This window comes from Nicrophorus vespilloides, unplaced genomic scaffold, assembly GCF_001412225.1.
Source record: "Nicrophorus vespilloides isolate i.1.1-1 unplaced genomic scaffold, Nicve_v1.0, whole genome shotgun sequence".
NCBI lineage: Eukaryota > Metazoa > Arthropoda > Insecta > Coleoptera > Silphidae > Nicrophorus > Nicrophorus vespilloides.
Genome location: NW_017095532.1, coordinates 124,341 through 143,498, shown reverse-complemented (window position 1 = coordinate 143,498; position 19,158 = coordinate 124,341). Strand labels below are relative to the sequence as shown.

The window sequence follows — 19,158 nt, the reverse complement described above, 5'->3', positions numbered from 1 at the left end:
TTGCTGGATTACATTAATTATATTACGTTCAAGGTTGAGTCCTCAAACAAGCAACAAACAAACGCTTTACGAATGATACATGCATCATCATTCCAGATGATGAACGCCACATCCTCCGACACATACACATACACACAAACATGAACACGTGATTAAGCTCTTGATTTTCCTCCGATCAAATAATAATTTAATAATAACTTAATTCAATAGGAGAATTGCACGTCGTAGATCACTGCATTCCTTTTAAATGTTCGGAATTGTGTTTGTATATCGAAGGAAAATTTAAATTGTTACCAAAACTCATTTTAAAAGGTATTTTCGAATATAAAAGAAATACATCTTTATTAATATAATATTAACCGCCATTTTTGGATTTAATTTAACAATTAATTAAGTTTCGCAATATCTTATATTGTGGGACATCAATATAAGGTCGCAAAAATCTCGAGAAATGTCTGGGATGTCTGGTAACATTATTCATGGGAAAGCGAGTAGTTTAAATTTGAAGCCGACAATATAAAATAATATATATTTTTTTGGTCAGATGAATTAAATTAATTATTATTTACTGTTTTAATCCTTGCTACACCAGTTAATGATTTACATAAGTGTACTAGAATATAATCGTATTTTTCTGCAAGTTAATAGGCGATTCAACAAACAGACTTTTATAGCTGTCAATTACAACTTTGTAACTATTTAATATAAATATAGTTCGACTTTTAAAAACGAATTAGTTGGTTGAAGTTTACATTTTTGTACATATTATTGTTAACTTTTTTTTTTGGACCAAACATAATAATACAAAGTGGGGTTAAGGGACGTGTCAACAGGATAATTATGTGTATATTGTAAATAATTAGGTTCGGAAATTTGTGTTGTTTATCTCGCAGCTTCATTACATTTTTTCTCACAGTCCAAACTGTTCGTGCAGCTTGTTATTGTTTGTCGCTTAGAACTGTGCGCTATTAATATACATTCTACCAGAGTGATCAGAAATATAATGATTGTAATTATTGGTATGCTCGACGATCAAATAGCAAATAATTAAATTAATTGCAATTTAATGGGATCGGTGCATGGGGCCAAACAACTTTGGTTAATTACGAAAGCGATTAGAAATATTTCTGGCAGACGAATTTCGATGAGAAAAATGTTAGGTCGGCAAAGGGAACACTGGCGCGCACATGTTAAAAAAAATAAGAAGGTAGGTATGGTAGAGGGAGTGATTTTTTTTAAGTTGGGTGTGTGTGTGTGCGAGTGAGTGTATATGTAGTATATTATAGCGGGACTCACTCGGTTGCATTCCAGGGCCTCGGCCGAGTGCTCCTCTTTCTGCCGAAAGCAATTGGAACATTTGATCTTGTTGAATATATTCGGGGTGAATTTCTTGCAGTGAGACATAACTAAGTCAGGCTGGCTGCTGACCGGACTTATTGGCTGTTGACGATGGAAGTGGTGGTGGCCTTAGTTGTAGCAACGCACATGTCACCCATCACCCACAGGATCATCACCAAAGATTCGAAGAATACCGAATAACATTGTGTGTGTGCGCGTATGCCCGGAATTTACTGAATCCAGAGAGCGAGAAAGACGGTCCGAGAGGAGGGCGAAAAATAATATATGTAAAAAAAATACACGAACTACGAATACCGGTACGAAATCATATGCATGCGAGACCGTCTGCAACGTATATAATATCTATATACACCTGTTCTTCACTTATTGACTCCTACTTTTTTCCCCAAGTAAGCATTGCAAATGCTCCGTTCCATTTGAGGCACGTACACTCGCCACGAAACTTCTACTCGAACTAATCCGAGGACTAAATAATCGGCCACGGCATGCCCCATAGAATAACTCACTAAATCCCTCTCCAGTTCTCGAGCATTCTACTACCTCCACATTTGCTTCTACGCGCGTCAACATCAAAACACATATGCAATTTTATCGTGCTTATCTCTCCGTACCTCTCGCATCAACTATTCCATTCTGATTAAAAAAAACAAAAATACAAATAAATATCAATACCCCTTAACAATACGGTTTTTTTTTTGTTTTTCAATTTATTCTATTTGAAGGAAATCATCAGCAAACGGAACTGATCATTTATAAATATGTTTTATTTTCAAATAAAACTAGTAATATTTGTTTATTAATTAACCACTATATATATTTTAATTTTCCCATAAAAAAAAACAATTTTTGTTCTTCACATAATTCTAATTAAACTTAATTCTCATGTATAAATAAAAAAAATATTTATTAATTAACAATAAAAATATTTTCTGAATCAGTTGAACATACATAAATAACAATAATTAAAACGTATTTTATAATGAATTAAAAAATAATTTAACTGTTACAATTTATTAGTTTTATTTTAGATTTTTAGATTTAAATGATTATAAATATAATAATATTAACTTTATTAATTTAGAAGTATTAATCAAATTGTAATAACTCGTACAATGCAGTTTCGATCAGTCCGAATTCACTATAGTCCGGTTACAAAATGTCACTTTATACAGAACAATCTCTTTTATTTTTTTAATAAAAAAATCTAATATTTATTTATAGATACATTTTCTTTACAACTTACCCCATAACAAAAAATAAATACTTGTTACAGTTTACTTTGATTTTGAATAAACAAAATCATATTTAAATGTATAATTTTTAAGACAAAATTTGATTCAATGATTAAACATAATTTTTCTTTTTAACTTATACCAACATGTGCATACAATACGGTCGACTGTAATTAATATTAAAAATAAAAGTAATTTTACTACACATGTTTTTAATTACTAAAATATGTGAAGGACTTTTTATAAGCACCCAAAATAAGAAACTGAAAGAAAAAATATTGATCAATATTTTTGTTGGTTTTACAATTATTCGTAAAACAACTTGTTTAGTCTTACTTTTATATTATTTTTTTTGGTATTATGTGAAATATACATGGTGACCCAAAATCACAAAATTTATTTTTGACATCAAGTTTACTCCAAATAAAATTGAGTTAATCAAACGACGATTATTGTAAAACCCAGTGCATTTTTTTCATAGACATCTTTCGACGTTTTTGTTTCTAAGTTTTAAAAGTAACTTTTGCAAATTTGATTTTTGTTAAACCTAAATATTTCAATTGGTATATTTGTATTGTTGACATAACGTAAATGTAGTTATTTCGTATTCATGTCCCATCCCTATTGTAAACAACAACAATCCTAATAACAGTCTCTGTACTTTGCTTATTAACTATATTTACAAACAAACAGGAATCATCAATTTGACAAATACATAAAACATTTTATTGTGAATACTAATAGAAATGTGCAATGACTATTGAAACGAAATGATTTAAAAATTACTGAATATTCGCAAAATATTTGTTTGTCCATAATTATTTTCGTAGTTATAACTGTAATAGAAGTACTATTATAACAAAAAAAATATATTATTTAAGACAAAAATAATTCGCTTTACTTTCATAAACCGAAAATTTACTGCAAATATCTGTTTTAATATACTCAAAATATATTTTAAGTAATGTACTTATAATATTTATAACAAGTTTTGGTTTATTTAAAAATATATAGAAATTTTTGTAAGAAGATGATTTGCATACAAATATAAAAATGTAATTTAAAAAATATATAAGCCAAATATTTTATAATAATAAATTTATTAACACATTTCTCATTTCCTATAAAAAAAGTATTCACCAAATTAATGTAGACCCTTGTTCAATTTTTTAGTTGCATATTTATAAGTCTTATCTTAATAGATCACCTAATTATCAGCAGGAAAAAACACCGATTATATCGACGAGGTTAACTACGCTTAAAGAGAACGTGTGGCTGAACTCGTTGCTTCTATAATATTAATTATATTTTGCTTAAAAAAATAATATTCATTCTGTTAATGTTTATTGTTGAATCGTTATCATGTTTGTATTTATTAATTTATTTCTTAATATCGATAGACCTATCAAAATAATTACATTTACTTTATCTTTTAAACAAGTATTTTATCTTCAACTTGTAACATAAAATATAAGGATACTCTATTTTATATCATGTGCAGCAGAGTTCTTCAACTAATTGCATTCGGAACCTTGCGATATAGTTGTCACTTACAGTTCAATGGTAATTTTCCGCGTAACCCTTCAGAAATTTCTCGAAATCCAGATTGAAAAACCTTGATGTACCGGATTAACTCCCATAATACCCATATTCCACCAATATCGCACACATTAACGCTACAAAATAACTGAAGTAAACAAAATTAGAACTAGTTATTTTTAAATAAATATTTTTGATATTAAATTAATTAAAACAATGGATATCTGAAGGATATTTAGAAAGGAGCGGACCGTTAAAATTTTACGGGCTAATATTGTTTGGGGACTACGTGGGTTAATTCCAAGTTGTTTGTTGATGAAATATCCCTTATAGAAATAGGGTCGTAAAAGGGAAGATTTTAGACATGGCCTTCCCTGTTACGGCCTAGCAACTTATGTATATTAAGTTGCCTATATTTGAAAAGATTATTAATATTTACACAGTTTCTTGTATATATTGAGAACATACAGAAAATATATATATTGTTTTCACTTAATTTCCAAAAATAATTTAAATTTGTGCCTGTTTATGAATACAATTTGTATTTCAACTACCTTTGCCAACCATAACTTGACTACGTTTTATTTATTTTTTATTAGATTTCTAATTCAAATCACACCGGGAACCAAAATTTAAAAAATAGCAGAGTACGGATACGTTGGGATAGGATGTAAAACCGTAAGTATTTAAAAAAAACTATATAAGCCAACCAAATGCTATTGGATCATGAAATAATCATTTCCATTTTGGAATACTTCTCATTATCTGTGGTTATCATTTACTGGTGTAGGATTACTTGATGCGAGAAATAAACAATTCAAATATTAGCATCTCTTTTCAGATTTGAATATTTACATATGAACAGCTGATTGTCAGTTCAAGTCAAATTTATATGCGTCTCTGAAAACCAGTATTGATCGGCGATAATTATGACACGAATACAAAGGTTACTTTTGGAGTTGTAGTTGATATATTCGGTGTTCCATCAGATAGAACAATGGAAGAGAAGCGCACAATGGTTTGGAATATTGCAAGCTCCATTGGAATAGCACTGACAATTCCATATATTCTGTATAAAGTAGTACGGGCAGTTTACATTAAAAAAGTTTATGGAGCATTAGCTGGAAAAGTAATGTATTTGTAAATATCAATTATTAATTACATTAATTATATTATTTACAGGTTGTGGTAATAACTGGGGCAAGTTCTGGACTGGGTGAAGCTTTGGCCCACGAGTTTTATAAAAATGGATGTCAGGTGGTGTTATGTGCAAGGAGACGACAGGAACTGGATAGAGTTAGGATGGACCTTTTAAAGATGCATCCCACAGTTCCTACACTACACCCAATTATTGTTCCTCTTGACCTTGGCAACTTGGATCAGTTGCCTTCTAATGTTGATAAAATAATTGCCCTAACTGGTCATATTGATATACTAATTAACAATGGAGGTATTTCCAATCGTGGATCAGCCTGTGATACCAAATTAAGTGTTGATATGGAATTGATGAAGATTAACTATTTTGGAACAATTACTTTAACTAAAGGTATATTACCATCAATATATTTTATATTTCATATGTGATTTAATAAAATGTATTTTTAGCTGTATTGCCAAGTATGGTGAAACGCAATCAAGGACATATAGTTTCCATTAGTTCAGTACAGGGACTTATTGCAATTCCTGAAAGGTCTTCTTACAGTGCATCAAAGCATGCATTACAGGCTTTCAGTGACAGTTTAAGAGCAGAAGTCAACAAGCACAATATTCATATGACTGTTGTTAGTCCTGGATACATTAAGACACAATTATCTTTGAACGCTTTAACTGGAACTGGCGCAAAGCATGGACAACTCGATAAAAATACCGAACAAGGATACACTCCAGAATTTGTGGCTAACAAGATTTTGAATAGTGTTGTGCAAGGGAAAAAGGAAGTAGTAATAGCATCATTTATTGCGCGCATTGGCATTTTTCTGAGAAAATATTTCCCCACTATTTACTTCTTGGTGATGGCACATAGAGCAAATAAATCACATTAATTGAATAGCTCAAAATTATTGAATTTAATTCACATCTCCCTCTCATCTTTTAATGTGTTAATATTCGACGTTCTTTAAAATAAAATTTATTAATAAGAATATTTACAAACAACATATGCATATTTGCATTTGACAGTAATTATCCATTTAAATACTAAACTTGTTTACCATCATATCTTCATCATTGAAAATGTTAAGGCATATTACTTAAAGAAAACAATATAAAACAATAAAAACCAAACAAACAGAATGTGCATTGATTGAATAAAAAAAAGATATTTACTTTGTATTGTACTTGCTGTCTTTCATTTCAACCAAAAAGAATAAAAGAAAAAAATACAAACAAAAATGCAATCAATTTCATCAAACTAGATGCACACTTCTAGCTACATTCTCCTTAAAAATGCCTTTTCTTTTTTCAACAAAATGCGTTCATACTAATTTTGCATCGACTACCAATTGAGTAAAATTAATAGGAGTTTCTTTAATTTTCTTTAGGAAGATATTAATTTTTACTTGATCGACTTGTATAACCTGAAGGTGCAAATCGCTGCAGCTGACAGCGAAACTGTCCAATGTAAGATTTTACGTTTTGTGTCATCTTTTCTCACTAATACAACTGGAGATGCAGCAGACATAGCACTTAGCACTGGTAACCTAGCTAATTTTCGCGGATCTCTTTCCACCTTAAAACAAGTACATACATATATCATTAAGACCAACATTTTCTAGAATCATTAAATCTTACTTGGTATTTTACACAATTATCAAATTGCCATGATGCTGTATAAAGTCCAGTACTTAAAACTGAGATAACACCCATTGGTGTACAAATTATGGGATTTTCTTGCCATATAATACCTGAAAATACAAATAACATTATGATGAAGCAAATTGTATATTCATAAGTAATTAAAAACCTGAAATAATTGCTCCAAGTCCTGTTAATACAGCTGTTTTATGTAAACAATTTCCAACACTAATCCAACGTGCAGTCTCATCCCCTAATTGGGTTGGCTCAATTACAATAACACAGCACCGAGCATCTAGTGCTCTTTCTAGTTCCATAGCAAATGTTTGATGTGCAAATTCGCTATCATATACTTCTCTAATCACAGCCTCATTAGACGAGTGTAGAGCCCTAAAATATACATTAACGAAATTCAAAAAAACCTTTGTACATTTTGTTTTTTTTTTCTGAAATCATACCTATCACCTCCGGCATCCATTTTCGGAGTGTTATGATTTTCAATCTCAATGATTAAGCCAAATGCTCCAAATCAGTTTCTTTGTGCCAAAATTAAAATTTTACGTACTTCATTTGAAGGTTATGTCAACTTTGTTCTCATAACACAAACTCAATGTTGCCATACCCCAATATAATGATCATCATATTTAATAGCATACACATAATTTATATTCGAAAGAATTTCACATCATACAATATTTTTTCGAATAATTAGCACCTTACAATTTAAATTTAATTCATTTGAATTATACTATAGTGGAAGTATTATTATGATCTTTTAATATTTTGTTGAGCGGATAATATATTTACTTAACTAAATTAGTTTGTTATCTCTTGAAAAGTGACGATGATGTTTACAATTCAGAAGCACCGTACCGGACTTAAGATCCCCTTTATAACGTTTTTCTTGTTACTTTCATTATAAAATCATGATACATATCTATAATGTAAATATTTGTAGCATTGAATAGCATTAATTTTCTAAAGATGGAATAATTCAAAAAATACTAAGAATTCCTTAAGTGAATATTCTACAATTTCAAAATTAATGCTCATTGATGTTGATTGATATATTTTTCTTAAATAAAGTTGAAGTTTGAAGTTTAAAAATATTTATTTAGAGTAGATACATACATTATAAATATATAATATACTTAAATAAAATCAGAATAAGCCTTATATATGTTTATTTATGTAACCCACCTCACAAATCCTAGTTAGTACTATAATGTGTTTTCGTAAAGTTGTTCACACTGCATCACCAGTTTTTAACGTACGAAATTTTAAAATCAACGACAGTCTAACGTTTATTTATATAATATCAAGGAAGTAGAACGCACACCTGCCTCTGCTCCATGTGTTTTTTTCTTTATTGTCAATATTTTCTATAAATAAGTGTGGTTATTCATCGTCATAACGATGCGTTTTATGAAAACTCATTTTGTGTTGCTAATAGTGTATATTTTCTGCGATGTAAATGGCATTTTCCTTGATTACGTGAAAAATATTGGCGCAAGTTTGGGTTTACCAAATTATTCCAGTGTAGAGGACCATGAAACAGCTGTTGAGGGCTTTGATAATGAAATTCCATATGAGGTTTCTTTGACTGATGAAAAATTTATTGCTGAAGCAATAAAGCTCACAGGAGTTGCTGTATCAGAGTTGGATAGCTGCCAACATAGAGTAATGGATATAATATAAAAATATATTCCAACAGATTTTATAAACATTATTTTTCAGGTGATATTGAAGTTGCATACAGACTGCCATTCTTTAAATGATGAGATGATCTCTAAACTGGCTGTGGCATTATTGAATTGCCAGTCGCATGTGGAGAACAGAAAAACTTATCCATGCAATGAAGAAATGAGCCTTAAAGATTGCACTAAAAACATGGATCAAATTGCCTGGAATAGTTACCTATTAATGACCAATCGAGCAAGGGCAGTTTGTTACTCAGTCCGACAATCACAATTCAGGGGCCTCACAGAGCACACAATAAATAGGTTGATGAGTGCTGCAAAAAATCAACTTGGCACTCTTAGTAAAATTGCTGAAGATCAAGAGAATATCCAAAGCATTGCTCAAAATACTTTGCAAAGTGTTACTATTGGCCAGCAAGAGATGGTTGAACAGCAGAAGAATTTACAGAAAGCTCAGTTTATAGGACAATTAGCAATTGAATCTAATATAAATAGGCTGAGTGAAGAGAAAAAAATAATTATGGACAGTCAAAGGGAACTTGCATCTATGACTAGTAGTATGAAGTTAAGGTTGGAGGAGGCTTCACAACAATTGCAGAGTCAAGCTGTAGAAAGTACTGATAATCATAAAACTTTGATGAAAGATTTGTATGATATTCAGGAAAAAACAAATAACATTTTTAAAAGGATAGATGAGTCATCTCAATTATTAATTAGACAAAGTCAATTAGCACAGCAACAATATCAGGCCACAATCAATCAATTGTCTGAAGTAAATGCTACTGTTAATTCATTGGTTTCATTGGTTGGAGGAACTAAGCAAGCTTTGGAAAATAGACTTAGTTGGATTGTAAATCACTTGGGTGGTACAGATGAAGCCCTTGATAAGGTTTATATCATTTTGTGGCATATATTGTTTTTGTTAACTGCAATGATTGCTTGTGCATTTTTGGCTGCTAGAACTAGTACCCGCTTAGTTGTTGTTATAATGGTCCCTACAAATTTGGCCTTGTCTATGTACAAATCACCACATGCTTCTGATGCAGTAACACTAACTACTGCTTTGACTATTTTCATTATGTGTAAGTAAATATATCATATAATTTATACAATTTATTTACTAACATTTATTATATTTGCAGTACAATACACATTTGTAGCGATTCATAGTATCGCTAGGACCCGTACAAAAACCCCACAGTTAACATACAGAACGCCTGAAAAGAATGCTATTACACCAAAGTCCGAAACTAAAGAAGTTAACGAGTGTGAATATAAACCTTCACCCGTAAGAAGAAGATTCGAGGATATTGTAGATAATTTTGAGAAATCCCATTTGGATAGTAAATACGAAGACGAAGAGGATAGTTTCGATGAATATGCTTCTCCGACACCCCCTCTATCCCGGATTGGTCACTATAATAGGTCTCGTAGTCAAACACCTCTGTTTAAATCAACATTAATTGCTAGCAGGGTTAATTGCAAAGCTAACACTAGGCTTGGCAGCGCATGTAAAAATACATCAATGCCTGGTAGAGATTTCTGCCATAGACATCAGAAAGGAGATTCAGTGATTGCTTAAATGATTGTTTGCTACTTTTAATTAGAATAGATAAATATGGTATTTAAGTTTTAAAAAAATCTAGTTCATCTTAATATTATTTATAGAAGGAACTTTTAAGTTATATATTTTTTTAGATATCAGAAAGGAGATTTAGTGATTGCTTAAGTTATTGCTACTTTTAATTATAATAGCTAAATATAGTATTTAAGTTTCAAAAAAATCTAGTTCATATTAATATTATTTATAGAAGGAACTTTTAAGTTATATATTTTTTTTAGATATCAAAAAGGAGTTTTAGTGATTGCTTAAGTTATTGCTACTTTTAATTATAATAGCTAAATATAGTATTTAATGTTCAAAAAAAAACTAGTTCATCTTGATATTATTTATAGAGGGTACTTTTAAGTTACATAAATTCTAATTTTAAATGTAATTCATAAATAGTTTTTATTTGCAATTTTAAAATAAACAATTAAATATAAATTAGAAAATTTATTCATCATTCTTGAACAAAATTAAATCGTATATAAGTAATAATAATAAATTTAACTTGTATGGAAATTGAAACAATCTAAGGCAGGTAAATCCAAAGATAAACCATTCGCGGTCGATATTTCTTCTTCAACCTCAGTCAGTTTCTTGAAACGCTCATTTACAAACTGGTCCACGTTCATAATATCATCACTACTCGTACTCGTATCCAAGATATTGCTTACATGCCCAGAGGTATCGGGCAATATTAATTCGTCGGATATGTCGGCAGATAATAAATGCAATTTGTGCAAATCAAATTCTTCTCCCTTTTTACCCAATTCTTTCTTCTCTTGGCTCAAGTTCATAATATCGTTATACAAACTTTTAACGTCCCCTTTGACATCTTTCTCAATTTTGTTTTCACTCAATATATTTATGTTCTCATCGCTAGCACCAGTACTTAAGATATTATGAATTGTGTTAGGAAATATATCTATCTCCTTACCGTGTTTGTCAAATTGTAAATTTGATTTTACTTCAAAATTTTCATTTTTTGTATTATTTTCAAATGAAAAATTATTATCGGAGTATACAGTGTCATAATTGTTTTTTCTCTTGTCTAGAGGTTTTGCTTCATTCAAATCATCCAAAATCGTATTTACAAAACCATTATGATTTTTAACTTCTTTATCCTCGAATAAATCCTTATTCGACTCTTTCAATACATCCATTATATCGCTTTCAAAATGCAAGTTCATATTGTTTTCATTCAATTTTTTATTGCAATCCAGTTCGTCGCCCAATGATAAAATATTATGACAGCTGCTTGTTTCCTTTGTTGCTTGATGCTTTTCAAGCGGTTTAACTCTTGGTTCTTCGGAGAGAACGTGATCTGCAAAATTATCATCTAATAATTCCAGGAACGAAAAAATTGAAACGTCTTTGCACAGTTCACTTTCGCTAAATCTATAATCGCCTTCTTTTATATTTAGTATTGACGCAAGCAATGAATCTACATAATATTGGGACCTATGCACTTTGACGGGCTTAAAAAAGTACTTAACGAGTATCCGAGCATTCCGAATTAAGTTCAGAATTTCTTTACAGAATTTTGTACCCTTATTACCCACTTTCGATTTCAATGCTAACTCTATCAAGAAGCTCCATGTCTCGCTGTCTTCCATGTTAAATTGCGATAATGTTTCATGTTCCGGATGCCTATTCAGATGCTGCATTATTCGGTTCCTACCTAAATACGCCTTGTGACAGTATGTACATCTGTATTGTGCAGGGATAAGACGTTTTCGTTTTGCTTCTTTGGACGTTTTTGGATTTGTAGTATTTTCTTTAGTAGTTCTTTTAATTTTTTTTGGTGGTGGACAAGTGTCAAATTCTACTGTGGACAGGTCTTTATGTTCACCTAGACCTCTATCATCACTTACAATTATCTTTTCATAATCCTAGAATGAATGATCAACATAAAATCAAAATTAAATTTTTACACTAGACTCCCACAAAACGCGGTTAATACGGTTTCCTTGCATAACATGGATAATATTTGGAATGACTATTGCGCTTTGTAGGAAAATCGCGTTATATAAAAAAGTTTTACGCGCTGTATTAACTTTATATAGAAGTCTACTGTATATGCAAAATACCTTCTCCATATGCATAGGTGGCCTTGTAATTCGTCCAGATCTTGTTCTAGTTGTTTTTACTATTTTAGGGACTGTTAGTGGTTTTGGTTCCACATTTTCCTCAACTTTTTTTCTTGGTCTCCCTCTAGGTAAAGAAACTAATGGTGGAACTGCAATATTAGGCTGTCACAAAAAAACAACATTAAAATGAGACTAAGATACGACTATTATATATACCTTCAAATTTAGATCTTCTGGTTGTATGATTTTGCAATTGTAACGTGTTTTCAATTCTGATGATTTTATATATATAGGTTCCTCTTTAATAGGATTTATGCAAACATTTTCAACCTGTATTATTTCATTTGGAGACATTATGTTCTCGGTTAAATCAATGCCAAGAGCTATTCCTTGTTCTCTTGTTAATTGAATTAGTTGTGTAGTGCCATCAACCTAGAATAATAATACATTTGCTAATCACAATATAATTGAAAGGAATATAAGAATTATACCATTTCTACTTTGAGGTAGGTGTTTTCTATTAGTGGATTTCCATTATTAAAGAGCTGTGGAATATTGGTGTTGCACATGTTAGTAATCATTTTGAGTTCCGTTATATCACCTCATTCCGATAATAAATTATATCAATAAATTCAAAAATATAAATAATTAAATACTATCAAACAATCATAAATACATCACCAAACTAAGGTTATGTTCAATTTTATTAATTTTGGAACTTAACCTAGATATATTGACGTTCAGGAAAACAACTTCAGTTTTGTTTAGCTTTTGCTGATTAATTGGTTGCCTATAATTAGAATTCTTGTTATTTTGAATGTTACAAAAAATATTTTCGAGGAATTGGTTTATTGAAAAGAAAACTGAATTATTTGAACATTTTTTTTATTAATTTTCAGTTATATCAATTATTTGCATTAAGTAAATCTCTAGTGAACATTACTCAAACACTTACCAGTAAGAATAACTTAGTTTTAATAAATAATTAAATATAATGTACAAATTATAATTTAATAATTTTTCAATAACACATAATAATGCATGATGGAAATACTATTGCGCGTTATAAATTAATTTAGAAACATTGCATAAAAGCAAAAAAAAATTCTAAAAAGATTCTTGTCTTTTCGTTTAAAAAATTTGATAAATTTTCTTTTTAAATAAAAATCGATAATAGCGTAATTGCTTATAGAGGCATTTCAAAGTTAATACCCAATTTGGCATCCTTAGCCATGCTAACAATCTTAGATAACTTGACGACCAACCTAGCTGCCTCGTCCAAATTATCTACGGGTAAAATCTTCAAACCAGAATTGCCGATAAGCACTTTAGCATCATCGACGTTGGTACCCTGAAGACGGCACACAATAGGTAGTTTAATGGACAATTCCTTGGCAGCGGCGATAATACCTTCCGCAATGACATCGCATCTAAGAAAGATTCAAAGTTTAAATATTTATCTATATCATTCATATTTTGTTTGGTCTATACAAACCTCATGATACCACCGAAAATATTGACAAGGATGGCATGACATTTGGGATCAGCTGTGATAATTTTGAATGCCTCCTTTACGGCTTGAGCGGTAGCGCCACCGCCAACATCCAAGAAGTTGGCAGGGCTTCCACCATGCAAAGAAATGATGTCCATGGTAGCCATTGCCAGACCAGCTCCGTTCACCATGCAGCCAATGTTACCATCCAAAGCAATGTAATTCAAATCGAATTTCGCGGCAGCCACTTCCTTTTGGTCTTCTTGAGTCCAATCGCGCAACGCGAATAGTTCCTTTTGACGGAACGCGGCATTATCGTCAAAACGGAATTTGGCATCCAATGCGAAAACTAAAACATTCAACTTAGCAATATTTCTTCTGCATGGTGATTCTATACTTACAGTTGCCTGGAGATTCTTCAGCATAAGGGTTTATTTCAACCAAAAGGGCGTCCTTCTTCAAGAACAGTTGATACATCTTTAATAGCATTTCTGTGGTTTTTTCCTTTTGACTTCCTAATCCTACTTTGGTAGCAACCCTTTCTGCTTGTTCCTTTGACAAGCCTGTAATAATGTCAATGGGTTCATAAGTGATGGCATCTGGATTTTCAGCAGCCACTTCTTCAATATTGACACCACCTTGTGAAGAAGCAATAATTACTGGTCCCTATAAACAAAATATTATAAATTGATATATGAATAACTGTGACTACAAATGCATACTTGGAATGATCTTTCCATCATGACTGCAAAGTAATATTCCTTCCTTGGAAATTTCCTTTCTGCTACCATAACAGCATTGCAAATTCTGCCTTTCTCTCCAGTTTGCTTGGTAATCAAGAAATCTCCAATCATCTTACCACAGAGATCTTCAGCCTCCTCTGGACTGAAATATTATTTCAATATTTTATGAAGTGTTTATTATTTTTTATTTACCTGAAAACCATTTTGACTCCACCTCTAAGCCCTTTCTTAAAATGACCTCTACCTCTGCCTCCAGCTAAAACTTGTGCTTTCAACACCAAATCATTTGTATTCAAACTTTTGGCAATCTCTTTCGCTTCAGCTTTGGATTTAGCAACACCAAACTTTGGTACTTGGATGCCAGCCTCCTTGAGGAGGGTGTAGCTAATGTGTTCATGCACATTGAGATTTCTTTTCTGCTGCACTTGTGGTTGCCAAATCTGGGAACCTCCCAATGAGCCCAAAATCTATATTAAAATAATTATATAATTTCAATTGAATATCAAAGTAGGTTATGTCATTCAAAATAGTTATATAGGTGAATAGGATAATGAATATCGGGACTGAAAGAATTGTTTTATTAAAAGATTATGTGACCTTATATAATTGCAGTTTGCGAAGGTTGCGGAATACAACCTATTGCAAAATCGATCTGGGAATGAAGGTGACATTCGAAACGTAACGGGAAAACGAATAGCTGGACGCGAATTCAATAATTATTAATTACAGCTAAAGTTTACTTACTTTTGTGCCGTTTTTGATGGCCAAATTCTCGGCCAAACCGAACCCTCTCAGAATGGTAGCCATTGTTATAATAGATTTGGATCAGGTGCCAAAGGCGCAAGTGTGTGGTCTGGGTGACGTTTCGTCGCTGTTCGATTTTATAAATTTAAAACGCTCACTTGGATTACCAACCGCGATTTGTTTTTGTGCTATCGCAGAATGCAACTAAGAGCTCCCTCGTTTATCACACAATATATCGTTGAAATATCGACTTCGCAGCACCACCCAAATGCGCGAACTATATTATCAAACAAGTCGTGTACGCTTCTAGGTTTCGAATAATCTCGGGTTCAAAGTTCGCATGCCTATTGATTTTCTTACTAGTGTCGTATGCGCAATCGTCCACAGAAAAAATTGTAATAGAAAAACACAGATTATGTTTATAAAAAAAGTACATGGACAACGATCACATTTTTTTAGTTATCACTGAAATTATTTTATAAATGTTTTGGACATACTCTAAATATACTCTTGATAACGATTAAATTTTACTGTTTGTATTCTCGATCATAAAAAAACTTTTTAAACATATAATTTGTCTACTTGTTAATATACTATTATTTCAAGACAGAAATTTTTGTTGGAACTACTATTTATATTAGTAAAATAGAATTTATTACATCAGAACAATGTAATACATGAATCAATATTCGTTACATGTAATAATTTGACTTTACAGAACCAATAAGTTTTCAAACATAGCATCGACTACGAGGCCTATCACTTTATTTGATAACAGTTCTATTTTATTGATAGTCCATGTACTTACTATCTTGACATGCGTTGTCTTATTTTCGTAATATGCGGAACAACAAGAAAAATAATATAAATTGTGATTTTATAATAATACTGTTAATCTCAAGGTTATTGAGTATGATTTTATTGATTTATTGGTTGCATATAATTAATTATACCAAAATAATATAAATCTTCGGAATCAAATAAAAAAAATCCTGTAATTTTTTCTGTCAATTCAAATGTAATTTCGATAAGACATCTCGATTAGAGTATATAAATATGAGTTTTATAATTACTGGCAAAAATTATCAAAACTTCTTTTATAAATTAAAAAAAAAATCATTTATAATTTGTAAATGATTAATTTCAAAATTGTCTTAATTAATTTATAATGTTAAAAACCTTTTTTTTTTCTTTTCCTTTGAAAATGTTTGATCCTGATTTAGGAAGAAGTGTTATTGTTAAGTGATCAGTATTAAATGCAATAAATAATAGGCAATTGTTAAATGAAATAAAATAAAAGCGCAAACTTTGGATTAATTAATTACAATGTGATTTGTCTTTGTATATAATTATATTGTTTATTGAATAAAACATTAATACACGAAGAACCCATTCTGGTCATAGTATGCTTACTTCAGAAAATCAAGTTTTGCTTTGTGAAGTAATTTCGTGGAATGCATTATATTCGTTAATCGAAGTATGTCCTAATCCTATTTAAACTTATTATAATTTATGAATAATCTTTTGTTTTAGTTCCAAAATAAAATAGCAACCTATATAGCATTAAAAAATATTATATCTTATTTGCATTTTATCTGTAATAGTACTTCAAACTTTATCTGTTATCTAAGTGCATTCTTAAAGATTAACGCGCGATGCATCTAACTAGTATTTTATTATCGGTTATAGATTTAGTACAATGAACGCTTGCGATTTTGCTTCAATTTATAACTAGTTGGTTCTTGAGATTGACTTTTGTACTTAGAAACTGATCGCGATCGACTTTTCTATTTAATAAGTTATTACGATCAACTCGATCTATAAAAATAAAGTTTTTTTGTTTCATTTGACTTGCTTCATATTCGAACCAATCAGTTTCAACTGTTTACGATCGACTGTTCTGTTTTAGTATGGAACTTCTGAAAGATTTTTTACTGAAATGCAAAAAAAAAAACATGGAAATAGCCAATCTTGACTGTCGCCGAAAGAGCTAATATATAAAGTTTAAGTTCAACCAGTATATCGTAGTTTCAAAAGGGATCTTTTGAATTCGGTCTACATAACGAAGACTCAGTGTAGCTCAAAGAAATCTTCCAAGAAATCTCAGGCATTAATTACCGCTGGATCTGAAGGTACCCTTTTGAGGTTTGTAGTATAAGTCTTTATAATACTTTATTTAAGCGTCACACAACAATGCGTACACATATTTTTGGCTTTTCTTTTTATTGTTCAAAGGTCAAAAATATCTATTCTTTTGTATTGTCCGTTTAACGTTTGTGCTTACCTTTTAATGTGTTTAAAAGTTCTTCTTTACAATATTTTGCTTGCTCAAGTAGTCTGAATCCATATCATATAAAAAATACTTAATCTTTGGGTAGATGAATTTTTTTATGGTATTCGAAAATTTTTGCTATTTGTGGTATTGCAAAGTTATTTTGACTTCCTAATTTTTTATTTTGTGAGCGGGGGCAAGTTTTTTTCATGATTACATTTAATAATCATTGAAATCATCAATTCCAATATTTTTAAATAAATTATATTTCTAGAAATTCTTTGACTATTCAATTGAATTTTGATTTCGCTGTTTAAGCCACCCACTTAGGATATCTGGCATAGAGCGGCTTTGCTCAATTTTAATTGAAGAAAATAAAAATTTGGTACACACTATGTTTTTTATACTAAATCTAAATCGTTTTTATTTTCCTTTATACAGTGAAGTTTATTTATGTGCTGTTTTTAAGTTATATAGTTCCTCGATTAGTCCTGTTTCTAACAGTTCTGCAACTGGAGGAACAAAACTATGAAGTAACGCACATTATTACAAATGTCCCATTTAATCTTAGAAATATCTCTAATATCATTTTACAACATTTTTGTGTGTTTGGATATTAATAAGTTAAGACTTGTTATTCTTATATTTCATAACATTTTCACTCTATAGTATTACGTCTCTAAAAAGGATTCTTGTTTTCCATCCCATTATTATAGACAAGTTAATTTTTTTTTTTAATTATAAAAGAGATTTATATCAATTTACTTATTGATATAAATCTCTCCGGCCACCACAAATTTTTGTTGATTTTTCGGAATTGAACCAACGACCTTTCGTATCAGATTTTCGTGATATAGACAAATTGTTTATATTGCTATTAGTTAACTATGAGTATGTAATTTGATTATTTGTTTGTTATATTATTATTTAGTTGGTATCAAAATCGAATAGAATCATTTTGAATAACAACTTTTATTCGGTAAATTAAACATAGAATATGAATCATATCTTCTATCAAATTACGCTTATCAATTATTAGTGAGCAGAAATTATATTTAATAACATAGATTGTAATCAGAACATAACGAGATACTTCAAATCACACTCAAATGGTAATTTAGTATATTTACTGATTTAAAAAAAAATCAGTAAATATTCTAAATTTTGTGTGCAAAAGAACTATTAACTTTTAATAGAAAAATAAAATATTAAAAAAAACATTTACTTATAAAAAAGTAAAATTAATTGAATTAATTAATAATAACAAATACGAAATAAGTTTAATTACCCGTCAAAACACTTTTTTAAATACTCAAATCCAATTATTATTGAGAATTAAAATGTGCACTTAAGCAATGTAGAAATTATAATGTTAATAATATTAATAATAATAAATATATTCTGTTCCGTGTCGTTCTGTTATCCAAAATAAAAAATATTTCCTTCCTAAATTAATTTTTGAAGTAGTTATACATTGAAACGCCAATTATCCGGGTTTCAATTTGACTTGATTCGGTTTATAAGTTAACAAAACAAAATATCTGCAAATCTGTCGTTTAGTAAATTAAATATTTTTTATCAGATTACC

At 30.3% G+C, this 19,158-nt stretch overlaps 6 protein-coding genes across 7 annotated transcripts in view; 2 read left to right on the top strand and 4 right to left on the bottom strand.

Moving 5' to 3' along the window:
* Window positions 1–1,873, bottom strand: part of LOC108569083 (protein outspread) — a 51,860-nt gene extending 49,987 nt beyond the window's left edge. The window contains exon 1 of the mRNA XM_017930492.1: window positions 1,297–1,873. Coding sequence (XP_017785981.1) covers window positions 1,297–1,404 — 108 coding nt within the window. The 5' untranslated portion in view covers window positions 1,405–1,873. The remainder of the gene's footprint in view (window positions 1–1,296) is intronic.
* Window positions 1,874–4,740: 2,867 nt separating this feature from the next.
* On the top strand, window positions 4,741–6,659 carry LOC108569305 (dehydrogenase/reductase SDR family protein 7-like). The gene is made up of 4 exons (XM_017930815.1): window positions 4,741–4,808; window positions 4,972–5,259; window positions 5,313–5,676; window positions 5,736–6,659. The coding sequence occupies exons 2-4, from the start codon at window positions 5,128–5,130 to the stop codon at window positions 6,170–6,172; spliced, it is 933 nt and encodes a 310-aa protein (XP_017786304.1). The 5' UTR covers window positions 4,741–4,808; window positions 4,972–5,127; the 3' UTR covers window positions 6,173–6,659.
* A 1-nt stretch (window position 6,660) lies between these two features.
* On the bottom strand, window positions 6,661–7,823 carry LOC108569315 (transmembrane protein 11 homolog, mitochondrial). Its single transcript, XM_017930826.1, has 4 exons — window positions 7,382–7,823; window positions 7,093–7,313; window positions 6,921–7,033; window positions 6,661–6,858 (listed from the first exon to the last, which is right to left on the bottom strand). Exons 1-4 carry the CDS (start codon window positions 7,399–7,401, stop codon window positions 6,685–6,687), a joined length of 528 nt encoding a protein of 175 aa, XP_017786315.1. The 5' UTR covers window positions 7,402–7,823; the 3' UTR covers window positions 6,661–6,684.
* A 385-nt stretch (window positions 7,824–8,208) lies between these two features.
* LOC108568979 (protein brambleberry-like) lies at window positions 8,209–10,264 on the top strand. The gene is made up of 3 exons (XM_017930339.1): window positions 8,209–8,603; window positions 8,661–9,705; window positions 9,766–10,264. Exons 1-3 carry the CDS (start codon window positions 8,340–8,342, stop codon window positions 10,203–10,205), a joined length of 1,749 nt encoding a protein of 582 aa, XP_017785828.1. The 5' UTR covers window positions 8,209–8,339; the 3' UTR covers window positions 10,206–10,264.
* Window positions 10,265–10,713: 449 nt separating this feature from the next.
* On the bottom strand, window positions 10,714–13,031 carry LOC108568953. Of its 2 annotated transcripts, XM_017930316.1 has the most exons (5): window positions 12,811–13,031; window positions 12,536–12,751; window positions 12,320–12,481; window positions 11,911–12,121; window positions 10,714–11,553 (listed from the first exon to the last, which is right to left on the bottom strand). In XM_017930316.1, the coding sequence occupies exons 1-5, from the start codon at window positions 12,898–12,900 to the stop codon at window positions 10,733–10,735; spliced, it is 1,500 nt and encodes a 499-aa protein (XP_017785805.1). In that variant the 5' UTR covers window positions 12,901–13,031; the 3' UTR covers window positions 10,714–10,732. The 2 variants fall into 2 exon arrangements, with proteins under 2 accessions (XP_017785805.1, XP_017785799.1); XM_017930310.1 differs by having other exon boundaries at window positions 10,714–12,121.
* Window positions 13,032–13,316: 285 nt separating this feature from the next.
* On the bottom strand, window positions 13,317–15,637 carry LOC108569294 (succinyl-CoA ligase [ADP-forming] subunit beta, mitochondrial). The gene is made up of 6 exons (XM_017930804.1): window positions 15,299–15,637; window positions 14,747–15,021; window positions 14,534–14,696; window positions 14,213–14,477; window positions 13,815–14,160; window positions 13,317–13,749 (listed from the first exon to the last, which is right to left on the bottom strand). The coding sequence occupies exons 1-6, from the start codon at window positions 15,359–15,361 to the stop codon at window positions 13,506–13,508; spliced, it is 1,356 nt and encodes a 451-aa protein (XP_017786293.1). The 5' UTR covers window positions 15,362–15,637; the 3' UTR covers window positions 13,317–13,505.
* Between the last annotated feature and the right edge of the window lie 3,521 nt (window positions 15,638–19,158).

What these genes read in the sequence shown, in the direction of transcription:
- LOC108568953 (XM_017930310.1), bottom strand. Translation starts at nt 12,900, where the DNA reads ATGATTACTAACATGTGCAACACCAATATTCCACAGCTCTTTAATAAT. An exon ending in CCTACCTCAAAGTAGAAATG is followed by an intron (nt 12,752 to 12,810) that starts GTATAATTCTTA and finishes TTATTATTCTAG; the next exon opens with GTTGATGGCACTACACAACT. An exon ending in CAGAAGATCTAAATTTGAAG is followed by an intron (nt 12,482 to 12,535) that starts GTATATATAATA and finishes TTTTTGTGACAG; the next exon opens with CCTAATATTGCAGTTCCACC.
- LOC108569305 (XM_017930815.1), top strand. Translation starts at nt 5,128, where the DNA reads ATGGAAGAGAAGCGCACAATGGTTTGGAATATTGCAAGCTCCATTGGA. An exon ending in ATGGAGCATTAGCTGGAAAA is followed by an intron (nt 5,260 to 5,312) that starts GTAATGTATTTG and finishes TATTATTTACAG; the next exon opens with GTTGTGGTAATAACTGGGGC. An exon ending in AACAATTACTTTAACTAAAG is followed by an intron (nt 5,677 to 5,735) that starts GTATATTACCAT and finishes ATGTATTTTTAG; the next exon opens with CTGTATTGCCAAGTATGGTG.
- LOC108569294 (XM_017930804.1), bottom strand. Translation starts at nt 15,361, where the DNA reads ATGGCTACCATTCTGAGAGGGTTCGGTTTGGCCGAGAATTTGGCCATC. An exon ending in CCATCAAAAACGGCACAAAA is followed by an intron (nt 15,022 to 15,298) that starts GTAAGTAAACTT and finishes ATTTTAATATAG; the next exon opens with ATTTTGGGCTCATTGGGAGG. An exon ending in ATTTTCGGTGGTATCATGAG is followed by an intron (nt 13,750 to 13,814) that starts GTTTGTATAGAC and finishes AATCTTTCTTAG; the next exon opens with ATGCGATGTCATTGCGGAAG.
- LOC108569315 (XM_017930826.1), bottom strand. Translation starts at nt 7,401, where the DNA reads ATGGATGCCGGAGGTGATAG. An exon ending in ATGGATGCCGGAGGTGATAG is followed by an intron (nt 7,314 to 7,381) that starts GTATGATTTCAG and finishes TGTATATTTTAG; the next exon opens with GGCTCTACACTCGTCTAATG. An exon ending in ATAATTGTGTAAAATACCAA is followed by an intron (nt 6,859 to 6,920) that starts GTAAGATTTAAT and finishes ACTTGTTTTAAG; the next exon opens with GTGGAAAGAGATCCGCGAAA.
- LOC108568979 (XM_017930339.1), top strand. Translation starts at nt 8,340, where the DNA reads ATGCGTTTTATGAAAACTCATTTTGTGTTGCTAATAGTGTATATTTTC. An exon ending in TGGATAGCTGCCAACATAGA is followed by an intron (nt 8,604 to 8,660) that starts GTAATGGATATA and finishes ATTATTTTTCAG; the next exon opens with GTGATATTGAAGTTGCATAC. An exon ending in TTTGACTATTTTCATTATGT is followed by an intron (nt 9,706 to 9,765) that starts GTAAGTAAATAT and finishes TTATATTTGCAG; the next exon opens with TACAATACACATTTGTAGCG.